Here is a 24,502-nt window from a genome sequence, read left to right on the forward strand (position 1 = left end):
AGACTTTTTGGCTGGCCCCCACCTCCATAATGTGTCAATCCAAATCCCTGAATTCAACACCTACCCCTAATCCTAAACTTTGGAAAATTTAGCTCTGGAGCCAAACTCCTCAATCTGGGCCCAGGCCCAGGAGTCATGAATGTGAGTCAATGGGAGAATAGACCCCTAAGAGTTTCTGTGACACTTAGGCCAGGTCTACACTTGGGGGTGGGGGGGGATCGATCTAAGTTACGCAACTTCAGCTATGTGAATAACATAGCTGAAGTCAGCATACTTAGATCAACTTACCGTGGTGTCTTCACACGGTGAGTCGACTGCTGCTGCTCCCCGTCGACTCCGCCTGCGCCTCTCGCGGTGGTGGAGTACAGGAGTCGACGGGAGAGCGCTCGGGGATCGATTTATCGCATGTAGACTAGACGCGATAAATCAACCCCCGCTGGATTGATTGCTGTTTGCCGATTAGGCGGGTAGTGTAGACATACCCTCAGAACCCTACTGACTAAATAAGCTCTGAGACAATAGGGCTACAGGCACAGTGCTATAGAAATTATCCACTTTTAGTTTCCTTTAAAGGAGACAAAAAAACCTGAGACAGCTTTATGGGAAACTTATATTAAGAAAAACTGTTTAATTTTGGCCTGTACATTTATGTATTAAAACACCACCTCATATAATAATAAATAGTATTAATCTTTCCAGGCCACTTGGTGGCACTGTTATTCCATACACCTCTAGTTATACTCTGACACAGAAAGAAATAAAGACATCAAAGTTCATCTCTTACCTCCTCCCTCATCTTCTTAACTGTCTCCCCTTTCTGTTAAATAAATGGGGAAAAATTAGTCCCTATTGCAGTGGTCAATTGATACAGAATATTGAGACATGAATTTTAAAAAAAATCCTTAAAGTAAATTACTGACCTTTCCAATAATGCTCCCAACCTCCTGGAACAGGGAAAAAAACAACACAGTAAGTGAATATTTATGAGTACAAAAAGAAGAAATGTTAATTAAACAATATTTCACTATAAAGTTCATTCTGAAAACAAAGGTGGGCAAGGCAGACCAGCCACATTTCACTAGCTACATTTTTAGTCCATACAAATATGCACTATAAGAAGGAATGGACTAAGAGCTCCTATTGCAATATATATACATGACACACAGGAGTTTACTGCTGTCATGGGGAAAGCCCCACTGCCTCGAAAGTAGCCCTGAGCTAATGCAGCATTCTGTCACTGTAAATACTGAGATCTTATTTTGGGAAATAAGAGATTCAGAATTGACTGTGCTGAACAATCTTCTGGAAAAATTGGGAAGATACAGCCTTCATGTTCAATGGTGATCTCTTTGAAGGCAAGTATCAGAGGGGTAGCCGTGTTAGTCTGGATCTATAAAAGCAGCAAAGAGTCCTGTGGCACCTTATAGACTAACAGACATATTGGAGCATGAGCTTTCGTGGGTGAATACCCACTTCTTCGGATGACATGCATCCGAAGAAGTGGGTATTCACCTACGAAAGCTCATGCTCCAATACGTCTGTTACTCTATAAGGTGCCGCAGGACTCTTTGCTCTTTGAAGGCAGACGCTTCTTCTTTTTTCAGCAAGTAATGAATAGAAATGGATTATGGTGAAATCAGGAGTTATTGTATAAACAACTGCTGGCCTGTCCTTCTCAATCCCTCCAGTGAGAGCTTCCCAAACGAGTGATTGCTAATCAGCTGTTAGACATTGTGATGGTGGCTAACGGGGTTACTAAAATCCTAGGTGGAGTCGTATAAAATGTCCAGAAAAAAAACCTTCAAACATGCAATGGGAGAATGATGTGGAAGTTCTGATCACATCAACGTTTTTTAAACTAGGCACACACAAGCAGTAGGGAAGCAAAATGGAAGCTAATAACCATAAAATGAACACCATGGGCATTGTGCTAGTTGCACAGGTTTGATCCAAGAGTGAAAAACAACTGTTGGAGGTGAGACCAGCTAAGGGAAAAGCTAACTCATATTCTGTGATTAGTCTCCAAAATCAGCTTCCACTGGTTAAAAAGAGTTAGACATGATTAATCTGATCTGGAGAGCTGATCTGCAGCTAGTATTTTCACCTGACTTGTTCTGAATCACAACCACCAGAGTAGATTTAAGAAATGGCTATCCATTACTTTTTCCCGTGAAAAAGGCTCATTTTATGACCAAAGGCTACTAAAGTCATCTCCACAATTCAAGACTGGTGCAGTGACCTTGTGGAAGTTCTTTCTTTCCAATGAATAATGGAACACATACAAAATGAAGCAGCCAGGGCTTGTGGCTCTTCTAGCCACATCTGCAAAACTGAGGACAGCTGCAGATGTTCTGTGTGTGGAGGAGCTCCAATTCAGCAAGCTGCTTCAACATATGCTTAAATCCCATTCATGTTGATGGGATATACGCACATGCTTAAAGTTACATACATGCTGAAATGCCTTGATGAACAAGGCCTTGAAGACCCCAGTCTGCCTCCATGCTGACTGCTCTGAACCTGGAACTCCTCAGGCTTATTCTCAAAATTTACCTCTCTTGGTTTTGTTTTCTTCTTTATTACCCCTCCTGTTAGCTGCTTGGAAACTCTACTTCATTCCCCTGTATTCAGATGGGCTTCTTATGTGCTCTGTGGAACTACAATTTTACATGTTGTGTGGAGTGGACCTACATGCTACTATATTTATATAAGTGTTATTTTGCTAGTTATTGTGTTAGCTTAAGTGTTAAGTATCTTGCATGAGTGTATCTAATGATCTGTACATATATATAGACCTTCAGGAGTGTATGAATCTATATCTATGTATACATAAAAATTACTATTTAGTGTTTAGCAGTCCAGTAGCCCATCTTGACAAGGACTATACGAGGCTGATTATGTATGAAAAAAGGGAGAAAATCTGTTTAATAATGAAGTTCCTAAATTCCCAGATATTTTTTGGACCATATAAGCAAGTAAAAAAAAAAAGGTTTCAGAGTAGAAGAAGTGGGCTGTAGTCCACGAAAGCTTATGCTCTAATAAATTTGTTAGTCTCTAAGGTGCCACAAGTACTCCTGTTCTTCTTTTAAAAAAAAAAAAAGTTCTTTCTCAGGGATGAATTGACAGCTCTAGGTTTGTCAGCACCAGTCCTCTCTCCAGCAAAGCTAAATTCACATAAAGTTCAGAAACAGCATATATTTCTAATTCTGATGGGAAAGCCTTTCTTTTTTCTCAGATAGAAATCAGAGGGTTCTTTAGCTAATTTGGAGAATGGGTCTCATATTGGGTTTTCTGGTTTGTCATACTTTTAATGGTTCCTTATACAGCTCAATGTTTGTTTCATATAGATTCTTATGTCACTAAGAATAATGTTTAGTGCTTTCTGGAATATCTAAAATTATTTAGATATAATAAATATATTTTATTTATATTTTATATATATATATAATATAAACTTCAACAGTTTCATTATTTTGTTTTCTGCTCAAGGTGATTTTTTATGACTTTTTTTTTACCTTAATAGAACATTTCTACAATTTATTTATTGCAGAAACATATTATGCTGTGGTTAGTTGATTATGATACCTAGACTCATGGTGACAAATTCAGCTCTGGTGTAAATGGGTGCAACTCCCATTGATTTCAGTTTGGTGTCTGATTGAGATGTCTTATAATGTACATGTATATGTTTATGTTCTGAAAATTTGATGCATTATATTTTTCAGTGCTCACCACATAAACTATACTTAAGTACATATATTTGTTCCATATGGTCAATTTCAGATTGATTTACTTTCCTATTATCTACTCATTAACATATTGGAAAATATAGCACAGCATATATTAAAACTCCTATCAATCAGAAATAGCAGGAGCAAATATTCTTAGTGCATGGGAAGAGTTTTTGGACGGCATGATGTAGAGTGTTTACCTGTATACTTTTCTCCAATACACTCCATAATCCCTTCAAAAGGCACCCTTTGACTGCCTGTCAGGGACTAAATGCAGTGTAATAGGGGTGTGGAATCAATGTGCATAGCAGTGTGGCCTGTGTGAGTTATTACTGCTACTCTATGGAGACTATTTCCTATAGAAAGTGGCGTGTCAGGCTGCTACAGGTGATGCACTCCACACAGCCATGCATATTACCTACTAATGGCAGCTCCGGTTTCTGACACCTAAAAAAGTTTGAAAGTGAAAAGATGCCACCCCCTGGGCCTCCTGAATTTCCTCCCTGAAGTATACATAAATAGTGAGATTCATTTTGCTTTTCTGAAAAATTAGCTAACTTTTGTAACTACATACCCAGCTCTTTCAGACCAGCATTACATTTGCTTCTCACTGATCAATTGAATCGTTATCTGTGATAAGATCAAATATCCTAAACCACTATTTTTTTCCTCTTTCTTCTATAAATAAGCAAAAGGCTGTCTTGTGGGCCTATGCTCTCTTTGAATCAATCAGTCCCCATGCACTGATTTTCAAAATGTATAGCTGAAACAGTGTTTATACGTATGTCTACACTTTCCCAAAGGACCTGTGATTTTTGGTGCCTATCTTGAAACCCATCAAAGTGGCCTGATTTTTAGAAAGTGTGGAGCACCTGGCCTTTCAAGTTATCTCAGATTGGGCCCCCAAATGCTGAGGCACCCCAAATATCTAGTCACTTTGGAAAATCCCACTCAATTGACCAGAGTGTGTCAACAGTATTTCACATTGTGCCTATGACCACGCTTCTCACCAGTAAGCTATATCTAAGTAGTTAAAAATGTAACAAAAATGACACGATGCAAACCTTGTATAAAGCCATATGTTACTAGAAAATGGAAAATGTTGTCAACCATTGGTTTGTTCTACGAAAAGTATAATGGATAAATTGTTTTTTACATTTTCAATTACTTAGTCATAATTTCAGTGGGCAACAGAAGGAAAATCAATGTTAAAAATGAGGAATGTTTTACTTAATGCTAAGAGGTAGACACACACTATTATTTTCACACCTAATTCACATGATGGATTAGATATGGGATGAGTTCCATGCCAAATGAGCAATCCAGAGGCACAGGGTCTTAGCACAAAACAGAACGCATTACCTATGCCACCCTATTGCTAATGCAACAGAAAATTAAAACAAAAAACAACTCCTTACAATCCAAGTGATTGACAGAAATCTTGACAGTGCAATTGACTAATCTGGGCTTCTGAAACACTTAGTCAAACGGTATGAGAGAGAGAGAGCTATTTCTCTAATGAGCTAATAGTTATGCCTTCCGCATAGCAAGGAAAACAAATTAGTCATGTTAAAAAAAACCAGGAAGCTTAACAAATGGTAACAAAGCTTGGCATAAAGAGTAACCTTTAGACTGCTAACATGATGTGTGAAGTTCCATCATTTTTCTAAATATTGCCAGTTTAATAATCATTATAGCACCATCAATCTCAGGAGTAAAAAACAGCCCTCCCCCAACCTCACAATAAACCAGTGATCATTCTGTTATAAAATCCTGCTACCAACTTTACAGTGTTGTTGAAACACTAATCTGACAGGAGCCTTAATCTAAATTCATTTATGGACGTGAAAACCATTTTAAAAGTCACAATAATATCATACATTGATGCTTTCATCCCAAAGCATTTGACAAACGACAAGCAACATCCTAAAGCCTTTATTCCCTTATTACGCAGGTGAAGCTACTGTTGCACTTTGATATTAATTTTGCACCAGCAAAACCATCAGGATTAAGCCATGTATAAAGCCAACTATTAATGTACCTGAAAAAAACACACAGTAAATTACATATTCCATAACTCAGTTCATCTACCTTGAAAGAACGAATGACTGAGTCAGTCAGGGTAACTGGTGATCCATGTTTATGTATTCAACATCTGATACTTAAGACCCCAATTCAACAAGGCCTTTAGTGGGACTGCTCCTGTGCTAAAAGTGAGGCATATGCTTGAGCACCTTCATCAGTTTCTACAGCTGCCTGGCACTTACGTTATGGCCATTCTGAAAGAGAAGACACTACGTATTCCATATTTTTGCGTTGCAGAAGCTTTTATAACACATCCTACTTCTATTTGGCTATCAGGCTAGTAATTTGTATAAAATTTCACCACAATTATCTACTGCAACCTTCTACTATCTTCCTTCCAGTGCTGGTGGTACTAGTGATGACAGTCCCTGTGCCCACCCACTGTACGAAATCAGTAGCAATGGAAACAGTGCCTTCTGCTTGTATCAATTCATTGTATCTGTGGACTGATCAGAATACCATGCTTGCCAGATACAAGAAATTTTTGTCATGTGGTTTATTTTTTGGAAGGTGCAGCACCCACTGACAATAAGAAAATGTCTTGATTGCTAACACTCTTCCAATGAATCACTCCCTTTTGTCAGACTGGCAAAGTAGTAAGGGACTCTGGGCTGTCACTGAAATTAAGTGCACTATCAATCAATCATAAATACCTTGTCAGTGTTCACAAGAAATAGAAAGTACAGAACGAACATTGGCATTTTTCCTCCTTGGATTAACTTGCTGAGAAGTCAACTCTCAAAGACGCTTTCTTTTACATTATATATTAATGTGAAATGGATAAAAATTAGAGGAGGTTATTTATTTCATGATAGCAGAGGAGCTGGTGATATTTTGTTTTACAGACCTGTCAGGGACAGATTATATAGACATGTGTGGAAAAAGAGGCTCCAGATTATTGTTGTTAAAAAAAAAAAGTCCATGAAGGCAAGACTGTGCGGTGTTAATGAATGAAAGTGAGATGTTCTCTCTGTTTTTTATCTTGCTTGTATTAGTGTCTTTAAGTGTGAGTGAGTAGTACAGTAATGAAAAAAAAATCAACTGTAGAAAATTTTGTTGTGAAGAATGATGGCCATTGATGTTAGGTGTGCCCTGCTGGGACATGGTAGGTCTCTTTTTTCAGAGGTGCTGAGCACCCACAACTCTAGCTGACATCAATGCTGTTGCAGGTGCTTAGCACCACTAAAAAGGTCCAGGATATTTAAATGGGGGCACCCAAAAACTGAGACACAGTTGAAAATGTAGCTGCTAAGTACACTTGTCTAATTTACTGATACTGTGACTATGAGGATAGAGTTGGAATGTTTCACCCCGTCAAAAGATCAGAGATCGAAAAGCCCTGTTAGATCATCAGATATTTCCCCCTGCTAATGGAGGATTGTTCCCTATAGTACATTTGCTTGTATTTTATCCAGCTTTGTTTTAAATATTCCAAGCAATGGTGCTTCCAACACTTCCCTTAGGAGACTGTTTCAGAGCCTAATAACTCTCACTGCCAGGCAGTTTCCCCTAGTGTTTCGGCTAAAATTCCTTTTTCTTTAGCCTTTATTGTTACAATTACTTATTATTTTACCCTATTATTTCTAGTTCTAATTCCTTGTACCACTCAAAATAAATTACATTCCCTTCTTGGTGTTTATTTTCTTCATAGATTTGCAAACTTATTTTCTCCCTCATCATAACTTAACAAAGCTATTAGCTCTTTACATTTCTCTTCCCAATCTCTTCAGCTACCTATTTTTTTCTTGCTTTTCTTTGAGCTCCCTCCCATTTTCCAACATCTTGACCATGATCTAGTACCTAGAACTGAGTACAATATTCCAGGTATGTTTTCGCCAGAGCCATAGAGAGAGGTACCTATTGCCTCCCTGTCCATTGACCAGATGACTCTGTAGATGCAGCCCAAAACTGCACTCATATTTTTGACTACAATGTCACCGTGTTGCAATCAAACTCATTTCTGTTGTTCTAATCTTTCCCCAACGATACATACAATATGATGGGGACTAATTTAGCTACAACTAATCAGGAAAGAGATCTTGGCGTCATTGTGGATAGTTCTCTGAAGACGTCCACGCAGTGTGCAGCGGCAGTAAAAAAACCAAACAGGATGTTAGGAATCATTAAAAAAGGGATAGGACAGAGAATATCTTATTGCCCTGATATAAATCCATGGTACGCCTACATCTTGAATACTGTGTACAGATGTGGTCTCCTCATCTCAAAAAAGATATACTGGCATTAGAAAAGGTTCAGAGAAAGGCAACTAAAATGACTAGGGGTTTGGAACGGGTCCCATATGAGGAGAGATTAAAGAGGCTAGGACTTTTCAGCTTGGAAAAGAGGAGACTAAGGGGGGATATGATAGAGGTATATAAAATCATGAGTGGTGTGGAGAAAGTGAATAAGGAAAAGTTATTTACTTGTTCCCATAATATAAGAACTAGGGGCTACCAAATGAAATTAATGGGCAGGAGGTTTAAAACAAATAAAAGGAAGTTCTTCTTCACACAGCGCACAGTCAACCTGTGGAACTCCTTGCCTGAGGAGGTTGTGAAGGCTAAGACTGTAACAGGGTTTAAAAGAGAACTAGATAAATTCATGGAGGTTAAGTCCATTAATGGCTATTAGCCAGGATGGATAAGAAATAGTGTCCCTAGCCTCTGTTTGTCAGAGGGTGGAGATGGATGGCAGGAGAGAGATCACTTGATCATTGCCTGTTAGGTTCACTCCCTCTGGGGCACCTGGCATGGTCACTGTCGGCAGACAGGATGCTGGGCTGGATGGACCCTTGGTGTGACCCAGTATGGCCATTCTTATGTTCTTATCTTCACCTATATTATTTAGTAACAACAGGTCTACTTTCTCTCCAATTTTTCTTTCCTGCCTGTACCCCCTTTCTATTGGTAAATGCTCTTCTTATTCTCCTCACGCCATCTGGCTTGTATTAATTCATTTCTGGTTTTTATTTTTGCAATCTTTAACTTTTTCCTGCAGGCTTTAACTGACTCCCTGTATGCTTGTTTGGTTTCCTGCACACTTTGCTATTCCCAGTATAGCTTGGTTTCTTTTTCACCTCAGATCTTTGTGCAATCCCTTATGAAATCACACAAGTCTCTTCTTGTTTCTTACATTCTTCTTTTACAGAAGAATTGAAGCCTGCTGGGCCTTAATTAAAGTGTCTTTTAGGCTGCCTTAGCCTTGTGCCGGACTGGCAGATTTGAATATTTCCTCCTATTCCACATTATACACTTGATTTTTAAACCTCTCCCTAAATTGCTTTCCTGAAATCCAACACCCTTCTGCTGATGCCATACGGATCTGAATTCAGCCCTTCATGGCGAATCTTCAGGGTTTCAGACAGCCTGTTAACACTGGCTGTGTACAAGTCCAAACCATTTTAAAGTCATGTAATAATTCTCCAGTACAGTGTAAATGCTTCCTTGGAGTCCTTTTAGTTTGGGCACATGATGCTCAGAATTGGAACAGAGCTAGTTCTGCGGGGTATTGGCAGAGCTGCATGGGAAAGCCTTTACAACACTGCACAGTGCTTGACCTCATTACTGTTGGCATTAGGCAAGAAAATCAGCCTTCCAAAATTCATGAGAATACAAATTTTCCAAAATGTGAACAGGAAAATGAAAGCGAAATATCAAAAGCTCCAAAGAACCTACCCTAATCTATTTTACGGGCAATTATGAAAAGTTGACTTTTGACACACACAAAAAGGAACAGCTCTTTTGGCACTTTAACAATGTATCCAGTTGATGCCTACTGAGGCCTCTGACAGCTGGGGATGGCACATGCACATGCACTCTATATTTGCATACTATAAGTCCTATCCAAAAATGTTAATTTAATGCTGGTGATAGGTGCTATCTTGACAGTAATGGAAACTGATGTCCTCTCTTTATCTACAAAACAGGAACGGGTAATAGCAGTGCAACAATAACACTGCCATCCTACCCTGGCCCTGGCCTGAAAGTTCCACCTTTAGGAGGGGAAAGGTGATTTAATTTCTGGGCCCGTTCAAACTTTAGTCTCCATGCTGAGACGGCCAGCAAGGATACTAATAAGTAGGGCTGCAGAACCCTACTCTCTCCTGATTATTCATTTTAGGCATGAATATAAACCAAATCCCAAGCTCAGCCTGGCAGAGAGTAATTTTTTACAATGTGGCCTCGTCTACACTGGGAGGCGGGGGGGAGAGGGAGACGAATCGACCTAAGTTACGCAACTTCAGCTACAAGAATAGCATAGCTGAAGTCGACGTATCTTAGGTCGACTTACCTCATGTCCTCATGGCACGGGGTTGACTGCCACCGCTCCCCTGTCGACTCCGCTTCCGCCTCTCTCTACGGTGGAGTACAGGAGTCGACGGCAGAGCGATCGGAGATCGCTTTATCACGTCTACACTAGACGTGATAAATCGATCCCTGATAGATCGATCACTACCCGCTGGATGACTACCCGCCGATCCGGCAGGTAGTGTAGACGTACCCTAGGACTGAAGAGGCTAAGAAGCAGTTCTGGGCCCAGGTGACTGCCCCACCGCACCTACAAAGTATGTTCCAGCTAGAGGAAGGATCTTAAAAGGGAGCCAGATAGCTCAGGCAGGGTAGGAGGACAGACCTATGTTGACAGCTCCTGAACAAGGGTGTTGCAGAAGCCCTCGTTACAAGGAAGGGGCTTCCAGCTGACCCCGAAGGTTCAAATTACTTTTTATTTTTGCTGCCTTATGTTAGACTTTGAGGATAGGTGAACGGTGGAAGTGACCCAGGGAAGCAGTTTCAAGGCATTGGAGGGTGCTTGATATTGTTACCTCTCATAGGGCCCAGGGCCAGAGCTGGGTGGAATGGGAAGAACTGGACTCTCCTACCAACTCCCTGTGCCCAGTGTTATGGAAAGGAGCATGTTCCTCCTTTCCCACCCCTCCTTGCAGGAGTGAGGAGAGGGTAAAGATGCTGAGAGCCCTGAGGTGAGGCTAAACCCTGCACAAAGGTTCGGAGGTGGGCTGAAGACCCTTTCTGTTGTGAGGATATGGGATTCTTCCTACCTCTTTAGATTTTGTTACTCTGAAATGGGGGGAATCAAACTGGTGACTCTGCTGGAGAGTCGAGTCGTCATCCCCAAAAGGCGGGCTTTCACATTATTGGAGGAGTTGCCGATGGTAGGCACTGGAGATGGGGGGGGAAAGGTAGGCACTGGAGATGGGGGGAGGCACTGCAACCTAACCACTAGGTGATGTTATCAGTAAGCCCAGCCCCCCATCACATGCAAATACATTATCAAGGCTTCCCAGCTAGTCATGAATCTCAGGAAATAACCTGTGTCTTAATCAATACTGCTTATCATTATAAACACGGCTGCATTTCAACCTGGCAGAACTGCAGTGTGGAAGACTCACATTCAGCTCCTTCATTTATTCCCTTGCTCCCCACTAGCACTGCTATTTAGTGGGCCCCTGTGGTTGATACAGCAATGACAACAGGCTCCAGAAGCAATTACATGAACATATAAGGGAGAGTAAAACATGGTATGTGAATTGAATGAGTCATCTCTCTCTGTAGGGGGTGGGGATGGAGGGAATGTGCTTCATATAAATAGGAGCATGAGGAAAAATGGAATAAAAGAGATGCAACAGGGAGAAATTTAACTTATGCTAACAGTACTTGAAAGAATAGTGGCAGTTATTATAATATATATATATGACCTGGGAATTTATTGTCGCTCCATAAAAGACTTGTTAGATACAATTAATGTCTGTCTATGGGTCTGATTTCTCTCACACTGTTTAAGATCAGAAATAAATCCACTGATTTCAATGGAATTACACTTCGTAAAACTGGACAAAGTGAGATCAGACTCAGGCCCAAAGAGTCCTCCCTTGCTATCTCTTTTCCACTCTTCCTACCTCTCTGGCCTACACAAAGTTGCATTCTGCACTGACCTACACGCTGCGAAACCCCACTGGATTTCTCTTTCTCTCTTCTCTCTCATCCCCGTAACAATGTCTGTTGTCAAGTTCAGGTTTCTTTACACATCAGATAATGTAATTCTACTCTGTGAGAATGACTGACATAGCTGCCAGATTTGTGTAGCTCCATGTGTTGCATTTATACTAATTATTTGTGAATATGCAACTATTTGGCATAGTTGCAAGTAATTTGTATATGACCATAAACTTCCGCTTAAGGTCAATATACCCAGCCCCAAGCAACGGCAAGGGTAGGAGATTGAGCTGCACAAAATTTGGCAGCCCTGGCAGATGGGCGGGAGGTAAAAGATATCTGGGGAATAGGAAGGTGCTGGGCTGGGGAACTTCAGTACCCGGAAAGATAATGGAGCAAATAATTAAGCAATCAGTTTGCAAACACCTAGAAGATCGTAAGGTGATAAGCAGCAGTCAGACTGGATTTGTCAAGCAAACCTGATCACTTTCTTTTAAAGGGTAATAAGCCTTGTGGCTAGGGGGGAAGTGGTAGATATGGTACAGCTTGATTTTAGTAAGGCTTTTGATACTGTCTTGTGTGACCTTCTCATAAACGAACTAGGGAAATACAACCTAGATGGAGCTACTATAAGGTGGGCGCATAACTGGTTGGAAAACCATTCCTAGAGAGTAGTTATCAGTGGTTCACAGTAAAGCTGGAAGGGCATATTGAATGGGGTCCTGAAGTGATCAGTTCTGGGTCCAGTTCTGTTCAATATCTTCATCAATGATTTAGATAATACATAGAAAATACACTTACAAAGTTTGCAGATGATAACAAGCTGGAGGGCTTGCAAGTGCTTTAGAGGATAGGATTAAAAGTCAAAATGATTTGGACAAACTGGAGAAATGGTCTGAAGAAAATAGGATAAAATTCAATAAGGAAAATGCAAAGTACTCCATTTAGGAAGGAATAATCAGCTGCATATATACAAAATGGGAAGTAACTGCCTAGGAAGGAGTACTGCAGAAAGGGATCTGGGGGTCATAGTGGATCACAAGCTAAGTATGAATGAACAGTGTAACACTGTTGCAAAGAAAGCAAACATCATTCTGGGATGTATTACCAGGAGTGTTGTAAGCAAGACACAAGAAGTAATTTTTCCGCTCTACTCCGCACTGATTAGGCCTCCACCGGAGTTTTATGTGCAGGTTTGGGAGCCATATTTAAGGAAAGATGTGGACAAATTGGAGAAAGTCCAGAGAAGAGCAACAAAAATGATTAAAGGTCTAGAAAACATGACCTATGAGGGAAGATTGAAAAAATTGGGCATCCAAGTATGGCAGAGCCCCAAGAAATGGAGTAGTTAGCAACTGGCATAGCTGGTGCCGCTGGGATATTTTATAAACTGGCTGGGGATTCTGGCACAGCTTGTGAGCTGGGGAAGGACTCCAGCGGGGGCTCACACCACATCAATACTTCACAAAAGTGGAAACAAAAAACATTTTTTAAAAAAACTAAGGAAATTCCCAGACACAAAATGTAGGTAAGATAAAATTATAGTTGTGAATACACAGGCTCCTTATTGGGGGAGGAACTTGAAAGAACATCATAGTTTTATAGAACAAAAGTTGAAAACTATATACAATTCAAACATTTGAAATAGGGAAATGGAGTGTTAGGGTATTCTAAACAACCTTAATTCTGTCCCCATTTTCCCTGCTCCATCTCTGCTGAACTTTATGGAACATGAGCCTTATGCCTGAATACAGAAAATCTTTCTCACTGACAATATAAGCTCTATATGCCTCTACTTTGTATCATCCTTAATATATGGCACGTACAACCACTTCCATGAAAGACCAGAGACTGTCCTCTGATTCACCATCCCTTGATAAGACTGCAGTAGAAACATCTTGGTCCTGATCTTGCTCAGAGGGGTTTCACATTGCTGTGACTCCACTGACTTCAATGGATTTTTTTCTGATTTAATCTAGTGATGAGATGAAAATCAGGCCTCCCCTATCTCTTACATGTCATATACATACACTGAAGATGTAACCAGCTCTCTGTACAGCATTACTTCCCTCATGCCAGCCAGTGGAATTTGTTTTTACAATATTAACCTTCTATGCTGCAAAATGGTTAGCCTCCTGGTGTCTGTGGACATCTTCCCTTTGGAGTTCAGCAGTGTGTATTATGCTACATAAGGTGCAGTGGACATGGTTAAAGAAGTCATCCTCCACTTAAAGTCCATATGCAAACTACCCAAGTATATGTGTTTAAAATGTCCAAAGCCACCAGGGTTTACAGCTGAGCTAATTAATCTTACATAGCCTTGGTCTACACTACAAATGTATATTAGTATAACTACATCGCTCAGGGTTGTGTAAACAGCACTATGTTGACTGGAGGGCTTCTCCTGTCAACATAGCTACTGCCTCTTGGGGAGGTGGAATACCTATGCTGACTGGAGAAGGTCTCCTGTCAGTACAGGTAGCGTCTTAACTGCACTGCTGTAGCGCTTAGTGAAGTGTAGACAAGTGTAGTGTAAGATGTCTATTTGTGAAATACAATGCAGACGTCACAAGCATATTAACCTCCTAATGTAGGAGTTCAGAAGGTAACACAATTATAGGGACAGAGTTAAAGATGGAGTTCCATACATTTCAACTTTAAAAAATATATTTATTTTACTCAGTAATAAAATTGGAAAACCAGGACATTCTATGATTTTTAACAATGTCCTTTAATTCTCCCCCTTTGCCTGTAAGTTATGAATCCTTATTTACAACTTGAATGCTTAACAAAAATGTTAAGTGTTTTGTCTGGGAATGCTAATTAGAGTGCAGCAATTTTCAGTGATGCCATTACCACAGCAAATCTTAAGAAACCGTGTGGAAGCATATTTCTTGCTCTATTTCAGAGCCACTCACAGCTCTCAGAATGATAACTCTGACATTGATATTAGCATTTTTAAATCACAAAGATGACATCAAAGTAAATGTGAGGGCCTGAGTTTAATATACAAAAATAAATTCTAATTTAATACATTCTTTGCAATACTCAGGTGCAATAGGGCACATTATTAGAGCATACTGTAGTAAAGGGTACACCCATTGTGCCTTGTTAACTGAGGATGTATGGTATATTTCCACTTTAACTTTGAATTTCCTTGCTTTTATGGGTTTAATTTAAACTCTCAGGGCTACATGTTAATTGAAGATTAGATACATAACACCCATTTACTGTTAACTGTAGTTGTGCACCCAATTCACTACGTTCAACATAGAAAATTAACTTCTTCTAATTTCCTTTCTGATTGCTTTATGCTAGTTTAAAAAAAAAGTTTAACTAAAAAGTCCTGAAAATGACTGATACTTATTGAGTTACATAAACGGCTTGATTCTGAGAGCAGTGTAGCTTTCTGGCGTGATGCAGAAATGCACGTAAGCCAAAAGTAGTTTAACTGAAGCCAATGGGACTAATCACAGGCGTGAAGTTAAACATGTGTTTAAGTGCTGTGCTGGATCACACACATCATTCATTTGCCTTGTACTTCCCATTATAAGACCCTATTTTCAGTTGCTTATAACTTTGCCAATCGTAAACCATTTGGGCTGAAATTTTACATGCCAGGTGCAAGTTTGGCTGAAACTTCCTGAAAATTTTCAGCCAAAGTGGTTCTGCGACTTCTAAGGAAAAAGGCTAGGGGAAAAATAGGTAGTTTTGTTCATTACTAAAAAATGCTAGTGACCCTTTCTTTGAAGAGACCTAGGGCCCACATGCTTTGGAGAAGGGAAATGAAATTTGGCAGGTGGTGGCATTCGTGTCAGGGATATATGCCTTTTACTGCCCCTGTGAAAAATCTGCCCACATTTGGCCAAGTTTTAAATCTCTGAAAAACCATTTAGCACATGCTCAGTAAAGACTTTGATTTTTAACAGCTAAGATTTCTGAAGACACTGTCCTCACTGAGGATGCTCCAGCCTGTCACAGGTCGGGACTGTGCATTGCATCTTTCTCAGAGAGCTACTGAGCATTTTCCTTCCAGTCCAGGGCTTCATGGCTGAATCTGGACTTTCCCTGTCATGGCTGCTCCAGGCCACAGTTGGGCCAGACACTGGAGCTGAGAGCAGGGAGCCTGTCTCTCAGGGACCCTCAATGACCCCTTGTTGTCACCCAGGCTGCATAGAGGAGGAAGCCATCTGATTTGAATGCGCTTGACCAGGAGGAAGGGAAAGAAGTAGATTTGGATAAGGACTCTGGTCAGACTAGAGCTAGAGGGCAGGAGATGAGAAACTGACTGGGATTGGCTGGACAAAGAGACTGGATATAGGAACCAGTGTGGTGTTGGGGTGGAATGGGGGCAGGAAGGAGGTGAGTGAATCTGAGGGGAATTAATAGAAGAGTCTGTGCCCACTAGAGCACACTCCCCTCCAGAGCTTGGGATGGAAACCAAGTTTCCTGAGTCTCACCATTTTTCTGCTGTCAGCAAAGATCTCTGAAACCCACCGGCAATCTGTCTCATCCCCCTCTTGTGCTGGTCCAAAGAGAGAATAACATCCTACTATTGCTGCCAGTTACGCTGATAACTCAAGTGTCAGAGGTCAGTGTGGTAGATCTAAAGGTTCCAGCCCTGCTGATGATTCATGTGGGTATATATCACATCACATGACAGAACATCTGTTCTTCCGTTTTCTTATTTTAAAAGCCTAGAAAATTACACAAACTAACTAAAAAGAAAATTATTAAGGTTGTAAATTCAAGCACTTAGAAGTGTGGAAATGCCAGAACTAAGGTTGTCCATGTAACCTTAATTTGCCCCCCTTCTGCATATGCATCATGATACAGTCTTTAATTACATAACCACATGCTATTTTTTCCACAGGACCCCTGTATCATGTAGTACATAGAGTGGACCACAGTTACTTAATATTTTAATAGAATCATAGAATCGCAGGACTGGAAAGGACCTTGAAAGGTCTTCTAGTCCATTCCCTTGCACTCAAGGCAGGACTAAGTACTATCTAGACCATCCCTGACAGCCTGCTCTTAAAAACCTCCAATTACGGAGATTCCACAACCTCCCTAGGCAATTGATTCTTCTTTGTCTTCACCTTGTTTTTTAATGTGTGGCCCTGCGCTTATTCATTGCGCACTATTCAAACCCTGATTTGAAGACATAATTATTACTTTCCTACTGGGCTTTTCTATGCTGCTCATCGCTACAGTATCTGATTGCTTCACATACACTAATTAATTTATTTCCCCAACAGCTCAGTGAGAGGAGATATTATTATCCCCATTGCACAGATGGGGAACTGAAGCACAGAGATTAAAGTCAAAAGTATCTACTAATTTTGGGTAATTTTCAGAGTACCTAGCATTATAAGCATTTTACAGAATTTATATGTTCAAAGTATTGCTCTCATTGACTTCAGTTACAGCTGTGAGCGCTCTGCACTGCTGCAAATTAGGCCCCAGGATCTTAAGTCAGGCACCCAGAAAATCATTAGTGATTGCCTGTGAAAAGTTTGGTTCAAGTTACTTGTCCACATCACATAGGAACTCTGTGGCAGGGGTAGGGATAGGATCCAATTTTCCACTGCAGCATTCAACTGCCTTAACCATGAGACCATCCTTTCCCTTCCTGCAATCCCTTACCTAAGTTCCTACACGTCTTCCAACTTCCTCAACATATGAGCCAAGGATCCTACAGATAACAGCCTCCTTCACTGTGCAACCCTGATTCATCCCCAGAGCAGGTCTATCCTTTGCACTGAAGGAGGCAAGGATCCTGTGGAAAAAATAGGATGTGATCATGTAACTAAAACCTGTATCGTAATGCATATGCACAAAGGGGCTGAGTTAAGATTGCACAGGCAACCTTAATTCTCCCATCTTCTAACTTCTGAGTGCTTGACTTTGCAATCTTAACATTCTTTTAATATAGTTTGTGTGTGTTGTACACAAATCCAGACCTGCACATACATAAATCCAGTTTATATGGGGGCATAAGAGAGTCTGGTATTTGTGTTAGGAGGATATTTTATGGGTTTTGAATGTCTCTATCAGTTATTTTCTGGTATAGGGGGTGGTGAGAAGTAGCTGCTGTTTTTTGTTTTAATGTAATTGTATTCTTAATGTATAACACAGATGCCTAGAGCCCAAGAAAGTATTTTTATGCATTATAAATCAAAAGAAACATTATATATAAGAGCGAGATATTTCCAAAAAATATTTAATCTATATCTATTTTCACTGTTTCCTTGCTAAAGGAGAGCAAATGTCTGCCTGAGGCCAGCACTGTACAGATGCTCCCCAAACATGAAAACACACAAGCTGGTTTTGCCAAATGTTGCCAATAAACATGATCTCAGGGTGAGAACCTGAGAAACAAGTTTTAATTTATAGCAGCACACTTCTGTATTAAGAGACTAACAAAGTATTGGAAACTGGGGTTTGATACTGCTCTCAGTCCCTGAGCTATAGAACTGTGAAGCTGTCACAACACTGATATTGGCACTCTGGCCCCGAATTGGCCTGTTAGAGGCCCTGATGTACACACTTAACCATGTGCGTAAGTGCTGTGCTGAACAGGAATGGAATTAAATATATGCTTAAGTTCAGCATGAGCGGTATCACATTGCTGAATCAGGGCCAGGTCTTTGGGCCTTGAGTCAATGGGAATTTTGCTCTTGACTTAAATTTGAGCAGGACCAGGGCCTTTGTAAATGTAACTATCAGACTTTAATGCAACCACAGACACCTAGATAAATAAAAAAGAAAACTGCTGTTACAGTGTTAAGTGCATCACCTTGCCGTGCATGAGAAGACGTATGGTAAGTGTGACATTGAGACCTCCTTCAGTCACTTTTGTGTCCTTCGTGTTCATCCTGGCCTGGTATCTTCAATGCTTGAAAGCAGTTTCTTAGTTTTTTCACTTGGTCAACCTGCAGAAAGAAAGAAAGAATCACTGAATGGCTGAATTTTTTCAAAGCTGAAAATATCACGCTGCACCAACCAATTAACATCCCCCCTTTGATTTTCCCTAGAGTGGCTTAGCTCGTGAAAAGCTCCTTTGATTGTTTTTATTTTTTAAGCGTCTGAGTACTTCATCCTTCATCAAGTAGGTGATAAACTTGCCTTTTGAGCCTTCAAGTTTCTGTTGGCTTCGTGTGCTCTGAAATTGAGAGCAACTCAGTGCAGCAGAACCACAATGACAAATTGAAATATAATATTTCCTTGAACAGACACATTTGTGTGTGTGTGTGTGTGAAAAATTCCAATTTTTACTTTTAAACGCTGTTATTTTTGTTTGAACTGGGAAATGGAAACACTTACATTCCTTTCCCTTCTCCTCCCAGTCTCCACCCCATTCTTTCTTGCTCCTGCACAACAGAGGATTTTATGGTCCCTACACATAGTTCAGTTCTAAACATTGAACCCTACCAGCAACAGCAGATGACACATTAGCAAAGACATCTGAGTAGCGAAGAGCCACTTGCTGCAGTAAATCTGGGCACTGTCTGGCTTTGTTTTTGTCTAAGAAGCCCAGAGGTGGTTCCGTCTCTCCAAGGCCAAAGCTCAGCTTCTGCCCCAAGTGAGAGAAGGATGTTTCTTAATCCCTGATGACAAATTGCAGATTTTCAGTCATTCACAAAGTCATAAATATCCTGAAATGCTAATGAAAGCAGCAAGGACAGGCCTTGAAGGGATAAACAAGCATCTATTATGAGTTTATTATTGCAAGGACATTTATCATTGCAAATTAAAATAGGGAGGGATGAATGTTACCAGGGACAGGCAATCCTCAAAGTAAAGAAGGCTTAAAGCTTTCTTGGAGACTGTTTAGTGATTTTTGTCCATTTTAGGCCTGTCTTAAAGAAAATTGAATCCTTAGAGTCACATTCAGAGCAGAACATTAGTTTCAGAACAAGGACCAAAAAAAGGCAAATTGTTGCTTCTCTCAAAGATCTGTTAAGGTTCATGTTCATTACTTTGGTATCACTATAATAAGGGGGGGCTCTAGTGGCTAAAGAACCAGCCCCACCCAGTGTGTTGACATTTCATAGTTTGGCCCAGCTTTGTGGTCCGACCGGACTTTGCAGTGGCTAACACATTCTGAAGGACACCACTTCACAGGTAGCGGCCCAGTAGCTCAGTCTGAGTCCCACAAGTGCAGAGTCTATGGCTAATGACTGCTTATATATGACCATTGTGGCTCTGGGGACTGAGGTCAAGAGATTCGGTCCTTTCCTTCATGCCTCAGCAGGAGTAGCAGAGGTGTTACGAGGCTATCACAGGGCTGTAGAAAAGTCTGCAACCCAACTACGTGGAAGGGAATGAGAGAGTGTGAATGTGCATGTGAGGATCTATGGAGGGATGCTTCGGGAGCTACAGAAACACCTCGTTCCTACAACTAGTTCTGTGAGACCTAGACATATAGAATAAATGGGTACCCTCGGTTCCGGGGGCCAACTGTTCCCAGGATCAATTAGCCCAGAATGGAACCAGCACATTTCGATAAAAGGCTTGCACGTCCCTTCCTGCCATTTAACTTGGACTTGTGACTAGGCCCTGGGAGAGTTCACACTGACCAACAGGAGTACAGTCGAAAATCTGATCATGTCTTTGATACTCTATCAGCCCCTTGTCTAGATTATTATTTTTATTAACACTGCTCATCTCATTACTATGGCATCTCCCAACCTGGAGAAAAATGGAAGAGAGTCCAGTAGAACAAGCTGCCTAAGCGGAGGGGATGGAAACCAGAAACTCCTGTTTGTGCCATTGACACACTGTGTAGCCTTGAGTAAGTCAGTTTGGCCCAGATCCTCAAAAGGTATTTCAATAGGAGTAAGGTGCCTTGACATTCTTGAGGATGTGGGCCTTTGTGATAGCATATCACTGCAAGCCTCTAATGAATAGAAGCAAGCTTCTAATACTGCCATTTGGCAAAAAGTACCAAAGAAATGCAGAGGTGGACTTTTGCAGAGAGGTGTTGCTATACAGGCGAGTTCAGCAATGTTCTGACTATGGCTGGGTGAAAATGTGCCATCAAAATGTGGGGGGGTTTTGGTCAGAAAACAGAAAACCTGAAAATTTTTGTTTTTGGCTGACTTTTTGTTTTCTGGATTTTAGCAGAAAAGTCAAAAATTTTTGCTGAAAATGCTGACAAACTTGTCCCCTGGCTATTTTTGGCAGGAAAAAAAAATTCCAACCAGCTCTAGTTCTGACACCCAGTACTTAATCTTGTGGAAGCAGAAGAGACATTTGGGTGAGGGCCAAGTGTGAGGAGGAAGGAGCTAGGTAGTGGGAAGAGGGCGGGACGACAAGAGAATGAGTTAAAAAAGGAAACGTCCTTTCCAAGTAGTAAATATATGAAAACATGAATATACTGACACACAGATATGAAGATAGAATGGTGCTTGCATTATTAGGTCATTAACAACGCCTCAGGTGTAGTGAGTCCAGTGACCCAGTAAAGCATATTAACAACTGACTAAAATAAGCCCAGGAGGTTTTTTTAATTATATGGATCATTCAGTTTGAAAGAGACATTTAAAATGAAACTTATTTTATAATTATTATTCTGTAAAAATAACATTTTTTGTAGGTAACACCATAAATACATCTGAGATTGGGCTTTATGGATGTGGAGAGGTGAGACACTAGCTGGGCTGGGAGGACAGCTGTTCTACATATCACCCCAATCTATCCACCTTTCCAGGTAATTATATGGCCCAACTGCTGTAGTATCAGAGCACGTCTCAAGTATTTAAATATAAAACCTATTTTTCTCTGTCTCTTCTGTCCAAACTCACATGATAAACAGCTTGATTATTTTATAGGGTTTTTGGCTTGTGTACGTGCATGTGTAAAAACTGACCGAGGTAAAGCTAAGTCAAATAAATGAGTTTGCATTTATTTACTTGTATGTGGTGAAGTCCAGGGTTATGCTGCAATCTTGCGGAAGTGAGTTTCATAGTCTAGGCCTAGGTCCTGTGAAAGTTCTGTCTGCCGCACTTTAGAGCCTCTTCCCATTAGTCAATAGTTTCTCATTTCCAGTGGAATTTAGCTGTCACAAGTTCCAGGGTTGTGGAGGTACATGTCAGGTCTCATGTAGCTAAGACCAGTTGCATGGATGACTGAATATCAAGACAGATACATTGAATTGTTCCCTGTATGCTATGGGGAGCCAGTGGGTGATGTGCCCACAGTGACCTTTGCTGCTACGCAGCCTGATCTCTGAGTTTTGTATTCTCTAGAACTTTTGCAGGGTGTGTGGCTTCAGTATTAGATATAATGAGTGGCAATAATAAATCCCAGAGATTATAAATACGTGGTTAACCATGGGCAGGCCTGCATGTGAGACTCCAGCAGGACTCCTGAGATGTGTTTATTTTGTGTAGAACACTTCCATTACCGCATGGTAAGAAGTGGAAATTCATCCTCTGAGATAGAAACCTGAGCTCCTATTCCCTATACAGTTTATTCTTACATAGGGGAAATTTGGCCCAATAAAAAGGGCCTTTTCTATATATTTTATTCAATATGTGTTTTCTAATTTTACATATAAATGTTATGTGTAGTAAGTACACTTCAACCACTATTTACCATAAATGAGGTGTCTGTTTTTCAACGTGGAATTTCAGTAACTGTTGCTAGACCAATTTGTTAACATTTTAAAATAGATTAACAACAAACAATAAGCCACCAAAATACTACAAAAAGACAAAATAATTCCTGATGTATTCCACTGAATTACTCTAGGCCACAGAATTAACTACATGCTGAAAAGGCAGCACCAGCCAACAAATGTAGAGAGGTTAGAAATTCATACAGCATCCAATCCAGTGAGGAAGGCAAGATCCTACCACAAGGGAACTGATGGCAATCTGTCAAAGGCCCTCTTTCTGGGGCATAATGGTCACGCTTGCTTGAAGCAAGGATGTATAGGGAATTCTCTGAGAGAAAAGAAAGGACAGGATATCGCCCACAGCAGTACGATCGTACCAGCTGCAAAAATGGCTGTTTCCTGTAAAGACTTCATCACTCACAGGAATAAAAAATACTCACTATGTTTCAGTGCCATTTCAGATCATCATAACAGCTGCTTTAAGATAACACTTACAGGATTAATATTTCAGTTCTCACTCAGCAGCTCTCTTGTAATAAGTGAAATCTTTGGTATTGTAAGAACATTTTAGTCAACCAGAGGACTATGCAGTGAACAAGTTCCCAGAGCTTTGTTTCAAACCAGATTTTTAAAAAAAGCATGATAGATGACTTTTTTATGGACAGTCAATACTCAAAGTAAAGAGCCAAATGCTTGCCAAGATTTTAGCCACTCTAATCAATATCTCCAGGACTGATTTAAACCAGCAGAATCTTTAAAATTCAAAAGCAAGTTTGTCACCTAATTGATGAAGTGCTCAAAAGCTCAGAAAAATCAAATATTATATTTATTAATGACTTCAAAGTCAAGCTCTAAAATGAAAACAATTTATCTCGTTTTACTGGTGAGAAGCTAGTGCTAGATGTAAAGTTGCCCGTTTGCTAATTATGTGTAGCTGGGATACTCAAGGAAAAGCACTACAGAATTCTTAAATAAAAACTGTTGATTGCTTTTACACAGCTGTTGACTGAAATACCATCTGGTGCCAAATTCTATTCACCTTATCCACTTGATAGACCCAGTGAAGTAAGGAATTGATCCCTGAACCACCTTACCGGTTCCATGGCACCCTGCTTTGTTTAGGATATAACATCACAACTCACATAACAGAAAAATGTGGCATCTGATAGTGACTTTACTACAGTATGATCGATTTCTGAAATCACTGGGGCAGATTCTCTGCTGCATCCAACTTGCTAAGCATAACAACCCTTACTATAGTGCTGCAAAAACTACATTTGGTTTTCCCTGCACATCTATTATACATCCTCTGTTTTAAAGGTGTTGCTGTAAAAATGCAGAAGCTTGGCACTAAAAGATTAATACATGGGAGTGAATTTCCTGTACCAGATTAAAAACACAATCCCTTTAAAGGTATTTAAATTCTGCAGGCCAAATTGTGACCTCTGCTGCCCGTGTAACCCCACTGAGTTTAATAGCATTCCATATGGGTGACCAAAACCAGAATTTGGTCCGATAACCAAGGGCAAGATGGGGATAGTGGGAAGTAGAAAGCCAAGTTAGAGGAGCCTGCCCTCACCTATCATTCCCTGCTCAGGACTAACGACAGCACGATCCTTTGGCTCCTCTGAAGACTTCTGAAGAGTGGGTAACTAATGATATTTTGCAATGAGGAAATATCTAGTGACTACTGCAGAGATCAGCATTACTCTGGTGTTACTTAACATCTTCATCAGTGATCTGGAAAAGGGTGTTAGCAGCACATTAGCGAAATTTGCTGATTATACTAAATTAGAATGTTTTGCAAATCTGAGCAAAGGCAAGGCAATAATACAAAAGGAGACACGGAGATGAGAAATATGGGCAGAAATCAACAGTAAGAGATTCATCCTGAAGAAATGCAGGCTTATACATGAGGGGAAAAATTATTTGTACCAGCAGGACAGAGAAACCTGGAAAGCGGTCATGCCATAAGAGACCTAGGTATGGGTACGTGGACAACAAATTAGGGATTGAGATGTCATATCATGAAGCGGAGATAATAATAGGTCCTCTCTATAGGGCTCAGATGCACTTGTTCCTGGAATACTATGTTTAGTTCTGGGTACCCC

The 24,502-nt window shown here is 40.4% G+C and overlaps 1 protein-coding gene across 8 annotated transcripts in view; it reads right to left on the reverse strand.

The window, feature by feature from the left end:
- Positions 1–24,502, reverse strand: part of LOC128831885 (poly(rC)-binding protein 3-like) — a 757,719-nt gene that overhangs the window by 66,183 nt on the left and 667,034 nt on the right. For all 8 annotated transcript variants that reach the window (XM_054018741.1, XM_054018738.1, XM_054018739.1 and 5 more), the window contains 3 exons: positions 18,567–18,702; positions 921–944; positions 785–817 (listed from right to left, as the gene is read on the reverse strand). In XM_054018741.1, the coding sequence (XP_053874716.1) occupies positions 785–817; positions 921–944; positions 18,567–18,644 (135 nt within the window). In that variant the 5' untranslated portion in view covers positions 18,645–18,702. The remainder of the gene's footprint in view (positions 1–784; positions 818–920; positions 945–18,566; positions 18,703–24,502) is intronic.

This window comes from Malaclemys terrapin, chromosome 2 (genome assembly GCF_027887155.1).
Source record: "Malaclemys terrapin pileata isolate rMalTer1 chromosome 2, rMalTer1.hap1, whole genome shotgun sequence".
Lineage (NCBI taxonomy): Eukaryota > Metazoa > Chordata > Testudines > Emydidae > Malaclemys > Malaclemys terrapin.